Source organism: Squalius cephalus (genome assembly GCF_949319135.1).
Source record: "Squalius cephalus genome assembly, chromosome: 8".
NCBI classification, from domain to species: Eukaryota; Metazoa; Chordata; class Actinopteri; order Cypriniformes; family Leuciscidae; genus Squalius; species Squalius cephalus.
In genome coordinates this window covers 41,878,061-41,888,150 of record NC_137129.1, presented here as the reverse complement: position 1 = coordinate 41,888,150, position 10,090 = coordinate 41,878,061, and the positions used below count along the sequence as shown (strand labels likewise).

The 10,090-nt window shown below is 35.4% G+C and overlaps 1 protein-coding gene across 1 annotated transcript; it reads left to right on the top strand.

Annotated features, from left to right (window-relative positions):
- The first annotated feature begins 1,143 nt into the window (after positions 1 to 1,143).
- Positions 1,144 to 8,874, top strand: LOC307163715 (zinc-alpha-2-glycoprotein-like). Its single transcript, XM_079879923.1, has 6 exons — positions 1,144 to 1,289; positions 6,610 to 6,852; positions 7,001 to 7,267; positions 7,920 to 8,198; positions 8,371 to 8,514; positions 8,741 to 8,874. The coding sequence occupies exons 2-6, from the start codon at positions 6,630 to 6,632 to the stop codon at positions 8,821 to 8,823; spliced, it is 996 nt and encodes a 331-aa protein (XP_079736049.1). The 5' UTR covers positions 1,144 to 1,289; positions 6,610 to 6,629; the 3' UTR covers positions 8,824 to 8,874.
- The last annotated feature ends 1,216 nt before the right edge of the window (positions 8,875 to 10,090 follow it).

The window sequence follows — 10,090 nt, the reverse complement described above, 5'->3', positions numbered from 1 at the left end:
GTAGCTGCTCCCTGAATCGTGTATTTTCCACATTTATTGTATGTCATTATGTCAGTATCAGTCTTTGCTTTCAATCATGCACAAATAAAGATGTCCCTGAACTTTTGCTGTGTAATTGTAACAATGAGCACTCAAACACACAGAACCAACAATTACTAAAAACACACACAAAATCTGATTTTGCACGGGCACTTTGCACTGCTCCCTGAATCGAAGCGCTTATTCATTTGTGGATGTTAACTGAATCTGTAAGTCAGCTATGCTGTTTACTTCTGAATATTATATTTCATTCTGGTGCGCTTAACGTTTTGACACTTTGCACTAGTTCAATTAAAACACGCAAGTATTATCCAATTCAATTTGATAGAATTTTACTATTAATTGAAACGCGCAATTCGTAAAAATCTTTTTCTGCGTGCAGGAATGAAGACGCAGGTGTGATTTCATCCTCAGCCATGCAGTGAGAGGCAGCAATACACCCGGAAGAGATGGTGAATATAAAAGGTTTTTTCCTTCTGTTCTATGATCTGCGAATGAATGAATGAATGAATGAATGAATGAATGAATTCTTTCTTTCTTTCTTTCTTTCTTTCTTTCTTTCTTTCTTTCTTTCTTTCTGTGGGGGTTCCCTCTTTATTTTTATTTAGGCCTTGGCTATTTATTAATTGGGAAAAGTGACTTGTGAGCACAAACACTTGACAAATAAATAAATGTGTTATTGGATAAAATAGTGTTTGCTGAACTGCATAATGGCACTTAAAGAAGGTTAAACAGTAATTCATCTACAAACAGCAAGATTCCTTTTCATAATTCTGTGGTAAATGTTTTATGATCCATTGATGTTTTTTAGTGAAAGTAGAGGAAAACAGACCATTTTAGCCTAATTCAGCTGTATTCTAAAGCCTACTGCTTAACGTGTTTGTTATCAATGCAACGGTAAAAGACAATAAAAAGCTAATTAAATGAAGTTTAAGTGTAGTGTTTTTAATATCATGACTACAAGTTACAAAGCCTGTTGGATTTATCACTTCCCTTTAATCTGTTGGCCAATAGTGTTAATACACTCCGCCTTATATGCCCAACTTTCACGACCAATAAATATCTTTCTGCAGAAATAAAGCTCTGACATTCAGAGACACTTCCAGATTTCATCAGTGAAACACAATAGAGCGCGCGCTGGAATTGAATGGCAAACATGTTTCACGCGCTCTCATTTAAAAACCTTATCTTTATCTAGTTAGCGATCGTCTGGTTTATTTCTCACTCTAGTCTGAGTGATGCGCTTCAAGGTAAGAACAGTTAATTTGTTTTTCTTCTGATCCGCAGCATACAAATGTTTAAACTAAACCTTTCGAGTTTGCTTATATTTTTAAAAAAAGTCTTATTCATTCAATCAATTTTTTAGACTTCTCACACCAACGTAATATGTCTCTGAACATTGTGTTATGCCACATATTTGTTATAGCATGTGAAACGAACTAAAATCGAAAGCGCAACAGGCTTTTTGTGTTTTAATGAGGAGTTCTGTTCCGCGCATTTGCTCAGGCGATCATATAGCTCATGATCAGGGGTCTCATTTATAAAGCGTGCGTACGCACAAAACGGGGCTGGAAACGTACGTACGCCAGTTCCCACGCAAAGGTTGTGATCTATAAAAAACAAACTTGACGGGAGAATGTGCGCACCTTTAAGCAAACTTTGAGCCGTGCGTACGCACATTCTGGAGACAAAGGGAATTGGCGACACCGATGGTGAGCTGGAGTTAAGTGTCTTTTTGGTCACTTTTAGACAGAAAATCTAAAGAAAATTAAACATATACAGAAAGATAATACAAATATAATTTCACTCACCAAGCCTGTCACTTGAAGTAAATATCCATCCCTTCTTAAATGTCCGCGCCAGCGAGCGCGTTGGGCCGTTTAGTGAAACTGACGCAAATAACAGTTTAAATAAATAAAATAATGAGTTAAACTATGTTTTACTTCTGATATAAACATTTAGATTAAATATGCCATTCAAATTAATGGAGTTAAGCACTTAAACATAAAATCATTACTTAGAAGTTACAACATTTTTATATTCAAATTCAGTCAATAGAAATATTTGTTGTGGATGCGATTGTTTTTGAACACTTTTCCTGTAGCGTGCTGTATGTTTTAACCACAGAGATAATTGCTTATCATGATAATACCAGATTGTCTGAGAAAATAGTTTCGTGCAAATAATGCCCAAGGCCTATCTGTTTCCATTAAAAATATAAATCAATTAAAAATACAATTCGGCCAGTGGAAAATATTGAGAAAAACTTTCTCTGAAATATATTTTACACTATTTGATTTATGTATTCAAAAACAAGGCAAGGATAGGCAAGGATAGGCAACTACTTGATTTTTATTAATGTAATGTGTCTTGTACCGTTAAATGTTATCACGTGGATGAATAATCATATGCAAATGATATGCAGATGAGGATATGCATAGTAAAACTAGGCGTTGTAAGCTCCATATATGGTTATTTCGGGGAGGAGACGCATGTGCGCACAATCTTCCGCTGACTGGGATTTATAAAGTGAATTCTGCGCAGGTTCTGGCGTACGAACGGTTTTATAAATCTGAATATTTTTTTGCGTACGCCATTTTTGGCTTTCGGGCGCACGTACACTTTTAGTAAGGTTCCTACGCACAGTTTTATAAATGAGACCCCAGGTGTTTCCCGCTTCTCTGAGCGACTCTGAATCAAACTCAATCTCTGCATGTGCTTTCAGTTTCGCATGCCTTTGGGAACGGGCACAAGTTACGCGTTTTCACATTCGCATAAAACATATATATATATATATATATATATATATATATATATATATATATATATATATATATATATATATATATATATATATATAAAACAAACAAACAAACAAAAAACATGATAACAGCAGATTTGTAATGAGAAGCGTTCGAAGCGATTCAGCACGTTCGGGTTTCCATGAAAAGTAAAGTAGCCTATTGTTTTCTTTGCACTGGTTTCTGGTTACTTTTTTTGCTTTTAAGGCTCTGGCCTGATAGGCACCAACAATCTTTCTGAGCTCATTCTGAGTCCAAAAGCATCTGTTAGATATCTGATGTCATCTGAGCAAAGATTATTGATGATCCCGAGACTGTGATTTTTCAAAACTGTGGAATAAACTAGTTTGAACTGAGCTCAGTATTTTTGTCCTTTTTTTTTTTCTTTTTTTTTTTTTTAGAACAAATTCTAAACGTTCTTAAATCAGGATACAAGCAAAGTGGCATAAGATATTAAGACTCGCATTCTAAAAAAATAAATAAAAAAAAATCAAAATGAAGTTAGTTTAAGCTTGAAAAAATAACAAATATCTGGGTCAGAATAATACATTTAATTTAAATGGATTATTTTTCTGACCCCATTGGCAGATATTTGTTCTTGTTTTAAGAAATATAAGGAGGAACAAAAATATTTGTTTTTGCAGTGTAACTGCTTAAAGTGTTTTGATGTTTCCTCTTTTCATTGCGTGAAATTTCATTGCGTGATAATGATAAATGATGATGTGTGTGTTTTTTTTGTTTTTTTTTTTAGTACTGTTGTATGGAACAGTGGTCAACTAGCCTACTGTTGTTTTTACTGTGCTTAAAAAAATAAAAATAAATATTTAAAGTCATGTCAAATTATATTTATGGAGCCCATTTTACACAACTGTTGACTCAAAGTGCTTAAACGATAAGACATAGTGGAGCAGAAAACGCATGCATGTGTACTGGTTTTAGTGCCACCCATCCATTGAATCGGCTGATACCCATCCGGGTTTATTAGGCTACTTAGTAAAATTACTGCTCTACTGATGATGTATAATTTGTGATGTCACCTGTGACTATATGTATAAACCAGATGTGACAATAGACACACATTTAAGTGTGCACACCACTTGCCTTCAGGACTTTCTAGCAGAAAGGCTTTATAGTTGAAATTGTGAAGGGGTATATATTATCTAAACCTGATTTAAAAAAAATGCAAATGAAAATAATAGCCTAATAAAAAAAATGTAAACCTGAAAATAATTATTCAATGCTAACTTTTGTCTATACAAATGGCAGTAAATTGGGGGTTTTAAAACCAGGGGTCTGCAAGAGAGCGCAGTCAGTGCAAAAGGAAAAACAGTGTAAAAAGGTATAATAATTGATAAAAAAAAATAAGATGAAAAAAAAAAGAAAAAAAAAAAGAAAGAAAACGTTCACTGAAGGATTAAGTGGAAGAAGTTCTGGAAGTTTTTCATCAGGTTTGCTGGAATGAGGTAGCCTAAACGTTCACCGTAGAAAACAAAATTAAAGCGTCGGAACAACAACAAGAAGAGACCGGAGACTGCAACAATAACAGATGACAAGTGCTTGATGAGGGGGTTATGGGGTTATGAGATAGCCACAACTTTAGTTTGAAAGAAATCAAAGACAAAGAGTAGTTTGATTTCTAACATTATTCTCTCAAAAAATAATAAATAAAACTGTCTGCACACTTGAATCCTTTAAGCAAATTTAATAGCCAAGCTTTCGGTCAAACGACCATCCTCAGGGCATCAATGTAGCAATCATACATATATGTGCCTGTATTTTTGTATATTTGTATTTATGTTTGTTTCTTGTATTGGGGATTTTCACTATGGGGAGTAAATGTGTAAATTACCTAGATAACTCAGTATGTTGGGTAGGTTGAAGAAAAACTACAACTCCCACCATTGGACTACAACTCTCCTACCTGGCTTCCACAGGTGTGGTAATCACGGTTGATTGTCCTGATGTGTTTGAACACAGTTAAGTTGATTGCTACATTGATTGTCTGTATGCCCTGAGGATGGTCGTTTGACCGAAAGCTTGGCTATTAAATTTGCTTAAAGGATTCAAGTGTGCAGACAGTTTTATTTATTATTTTTTGAGATCTTCAGTTTTGTTTGTCTGGCACCTTGGTGATCGTGAGTGCGGTGTTATTCCTTCATAACATTATTCTCTCAACAGACATTTACATCGATGGTCTGGCGTTATAATTTATTTGCTTTTGGTGTACTGTGGAGTGGGTAAAACTGTTTTTATGGCAGGCTAGCAGATACCGTTGACTCGCGCTAGCCTAGCACTGGCGAACTATGCAACTGGAAGGACTGGATGAAAAATGTTGAAAACTGTCTCCACTGATAAATAGCACCCAGGCTAACTTGGAAATGAGGTCTGATGTCCAAAATCCTGAACCAACCCTTTAAAGCTACAATATGTATTTTTTTTTTGTGTGTGCTGACTAATACTCACACAGGTCAGTTTATTAGACGAATGAAACTTGTGAGATAACGCAGTGCTGTTTCATTCGGTCTACACTATCACATTAAACTGCATTTGAGTGTGTTCAAAGTTATAATGTTATTCTATGTGTTAGTTTGTTGGCTGTATGAGACTAGCAGTGCACTAGATCAACATTAGAATAACATACTGATCATCTTCTAGCATTTTATCATGTTGAGCTATATAACATTGATTAGTTTTATGTACACTTGCTCACCTGTCTAATAAAGTACATGCAAAAGTGTCCCTGTCAAGTCGAAGTTAGTCGCAGACTTTGAGCTCTCGTCATCTCGTCACGCTGATATTGATCCTCGTTTTAGTTCTCCTTTTGTCCCAAAGTCTGCTTGCCATGGTCCGTAATGTTTGAACGAAACAAAAACAGCGTGAGTGTGCCGCTAGAGTAACGCAGTTGTCCACGTCTGTCGCCATGGTTACTGTGGCAGTACCAGCGAAAACCAGGGATAACTCGGACATTACGTCATTGACAGGCGACAAGTGAACAGGGAGTCAGGGACGAGCCATTATTTAAAATTGGAATTTCTCTGAAATTAAAAATCTTTGGGAACTTTCGGGATATTGTAAGTACACAACTGCAGGAAATTGTCACTTCTTCTTGAGTCTCTCCATCTCTGTCCAACTCGGTTTGAGCATAAAAGGCTTAACAGCTTTAGAAATGTTGTTGTTGTTGTTGTTGTTGTTGTTGTTGGGGACATTTAATATTCAACAAAATTATTGATCTGCCTTACTTCAGGTGGACGATGACACAATTTTCTTCTAGAAACAAACTGTTGTATTATTTTCAGGTTATCATTGTGAAGCTGCTTTGATACAATCTGTATTGTAAAAAGCGCTATATAAATAAAGATGACTTGACTTGTCTGCGTGAGGTAATCAGAGCTTCTAACACAAGAGCTCTTGAAGCTCCGCCCCCTGTGCCGGGAGCAGCAGCTCATTTCCATTTAAAGGGACACACACAAATACGGTGCGTTTTTGCTCACCCTCAAAAAGTGACAACTTTAACATGCTATATAAAAATATCTGTGTGGTATTTTGAGCTAAAACTTCACATACACACTCTGTGGAGATCAGAGACTTATTTTACATCTTGTAAATAGGGCACTGACAACCCCATTAACTCGCAATCTTGGCTCCTCTACTCTTTGGCACTTTGCTCCAAATCACTGGCTCGACACAAATGATTTGCAGATGTTTTGAAGCTTTGTGAAACGTGTTTCGAAAGCATTCACAAGTTATTTGTGTTTTATGTGTTCCTCAGAGAGACATTACCTCCAATACATGTTTACAGTCCTGACCAAAGAAGACTCATTTCCTGCGTTCACTGCTGAGGCTGAGTCCGATGACAAACTCATCGCTCACTACAGTAATGAAGAACGAGTCTGGATAAGAGAGAATCTGACCGACTGGACCAAAGCTCCTGGAGAACCTCCTGAATCTAGAGACTGGTACCTGGATCAGCTGTACACTCTGTCAAAGTGCACAACATCTGCAAACTGTTCTGGTGAGTTTAGATGTTAATAAGAGAGAAGGATTAATCAACATATGATCTTAGGTGACTTGCGATTACGAAGGTGTCATTTTATCAGTCAGCCCCCATATCCGTGGGTGGGTGGGTGTAGCTTCTCGTGAGTGTTGTTCTGTGATTTTAGAGCTTCATGTTCTTCAGAGAATAACTGGCTGTAAACTGCAGAAACGTCCTGAAGGAACAAAGAGTATGACTGTCTTCGATGAATATGGATTTGATGGAGAGGATATTCTATCCTTTAATTATGAAACTATGCAGTGGATTGATAAAAGCCCAAATGCCAAAGAAATTAAAATGAAATGGGATTGTGAAATTGAACGCAACAAACTCCTCAAGCATTACCTCAAGAACTGCACTGACTGGATCTCCACATTTAACAACACAAAAAAGAGTAAGTTATGTTCTGATCATTTTATTTATCTCCTGTCTTTGTGTGTGTGTGTGTGTGTTTGACACAATAACTGCAATAGGATGTTTCTCTTAGTACATGGGTTATTTATCATCATTATCGTTACCAGTGAGGATTGGTTCAGAAATGTTTGTGATATTTTAATTTCCCATTCGCATTGTGAAACACTGTTAATTCAGTGCAAGTTATTAAAATATATCTAAAGAAAATCTTCCAAGGTTTAATCATTTATGCAATGGTTTTCCCTGCAGTTTTAAGATGTGTGTGTTCACAATGCTTCACATCGGTCAGTGAAGATCCGGTTACTAAGAAAATGAGAAGTGTGGAGAGTGACTTGTTTACCAGTTAAAGTTTAGTTCCATTAGATTAAACGGTAGCTAAATTATTTGATTATGAATTATAAATGTTTGGTTAAAGGGATAATTCACCCAGAATTGAAAATTGTGTCCTTTTTTTACTCACCCTTATGTCATTCAAAACCTTTATGACTTTCTTCTGCACAGCACAGGAAATAATTTTTTAAAGAAAATGAAGAATACAGTTTTGTTTTTGTTTTCAGCACAGAAAGACAGAAGGAAATTCTTTGTTAATATTTATTTGTTAAATGCTAGTTATTTATTATTTCCTGCTCCAGGTTCTCCAGATGGTTATGTATTTGCGAGGAAAGTTCCTGGTGATCGAATTAAGCTAAATCTGGTCTGTCTGGCCACTGGTTTCTACCCCAGAGACGTTCAGATGAACATTAGATTGAACAGAATTAATCTTGAGAATCAAACATCTTCTGGAATCAGACCAAATACTGATGAAACCTTTCAGATGAGAATCAGTGTGAAGATCGACAGAAACCATGAAGGATCTTACGACTGTCTGCTCACTCACAGCAGTCTGACTGAACCAGTTACAGTAGACTGGGGTAAATATCACCATAATTACAGTCAATCACATATTTCTAACAGGAGAACATGATAATGCTGGAATAGATTAAAGTTGCTATTAATAGTTTATGAGGTTGATATAAAACATTTATTTAAAAAATTACATTGAATTTGTTTTTATATATTATATTTAATTTTTTCACTCTGCAGATGGAAAATGTTCTAACTGTGAATCAGAATATCAATGGCTTGTTATAGCAGGAGTAATAGCAGGAGTAATAGCAGGAGTTTTGGGTCTAGTTCTCGCTCTCATTGGGATTCACTGGTACATCAACAAAGAGAGAAGGTCAAATGGTGAGTTATAAATATTCAGTATGATCAAGTTCTTTTTTGTTGTTGTTTAAAGACATTTTTAAAATGTATGAACTAGAAATTAAAAGTTTAGCAGTATACAATGGTAGGTAAATGTGAACATGGTGATAGAGATTTTGATAATTTTGAAACAAATGAGGAGTGTGAATAAATGTAAACATATTTATGTTTACAAGAATATAATATTTATTTTATACTGTATCTTTAGGTCGGGTGAGAAATTCGTCCTCTTACGGCTCAGTGAATGATCAGAGGGAGATGACCAGTTCAGCTGATGAGATTCGATCATGAGCTCAATACTGATGGATCTACGACTGGGACGTGAACAGGTTTACAGGCATTAAATAAAAAAAAAAAAAAAAAAAATAAAATCATTTTGAATGGACCTTGTATTATACTTTTCCAGTTCTTTTTTTGCAAAAAGTGCATTTTGTTTTCTGTTTTTTTTTTTTTTAGCATTTTCTAATCTGGTTCAACTCTGCTTTATTAACAGTAATTTTGACAGTTTTTGTTTATGATGTTCTTTATGCTCGGTAGAAATATGATACATTTCACATTTAAGAGTCTCTTGAAACATTTCAAAGGGTCGAGATCACATGATAATGTTTCACTTGAAATTCAGTTTTCTAATAGTTTCAGTCAACTGGACAGTGAATTGTGAATTGGTGTTTTAGTGAAACATCTGAAAGTTTAAAAAGCTTCTGTTTTCTGTGATCAGATCAAAAGTGAAACAGAAAACACATTTGAAACGCTTGTTCAAACCAGTTAAACACAGATCAGTGTCACAGTGTTACACTCAACAGAAGCCAAACTAACAGTGAATTATTAACAGATTTAACATAAAACTCAAACTCATTAAGAACTAAGAGTATTATAAATTGCAAAGCCAAGGCATTTTTTATCTCATTATTTTACCTTGTAGTAAATCATAATGTGGGGAAAAACTAATCAAAAATTAGTATTACATCTAATACTTATTGCTATTAGATAAAATGCTAAACTAAAATGCTATTTCTGGTCATTACATTCAGCTGTTACCAGGCAGAATTATCATACATTCTACCAAGAAACCCATGTAAGATGATAAAATGAGACGGGCTAAAAGGAAGTGAGATTATTATGCGGTGCATGAGTTATAATATTTTCAGCACTGGGAAAGTTTATACAAACGTTTAGCAGTTACGGTTAAAGTCTGATTTTATGTAATGATCCTCCGCTGGAATCAAAGTCCTTCCTTTCAAATGATGTTTTTAAATACTGTCAGATCACTCGTTTTCTTTCTAGTTTTTGAGTCTGTGTAAAATGTTGTTATGAGTGTGGAAAAGCATATTTGTATTTTTTGCATCATGATTAGATTACACTCACCTAAAGGATTATTAGGAACACCATACTAATACTGTGTTTGACCCCCTTTCGCCTTCAGAACTGCCTTAATTCTACGTGCCATTGATTCAACAAGGTGCTGAAAGCATTCTTTAGAAATGTTGGCCCATATTGATAGGATAGCATCTTGCAGTTGATGGAGATTTGTGGGATGCACATCCAGGGCACGAAGCTC

Coding starts and splice junctions, on each gene's coding strand:
- LOC307163715 (XM_079879923.1), top strand. CDS start 6,630: ATGTTTACAGTCCTGACCAAAGAAGACTCATTTCCTGCGTTCACTGCT. Junction 6,853..7,000: donor AACATCTGCAAACTGTTCTG/GTGAGTTTAGAT, acceptor CTGTGATTTTAG/AGCTTCATGTTCTTCAGAGA. Junction 8,515..8,740: donor CAAAGAGAGAAGGTCAAATG/GTGAGTTATAAA, acceptor CTGTATCTTTAG/GTCGGGTGAGAAATTCGTCC.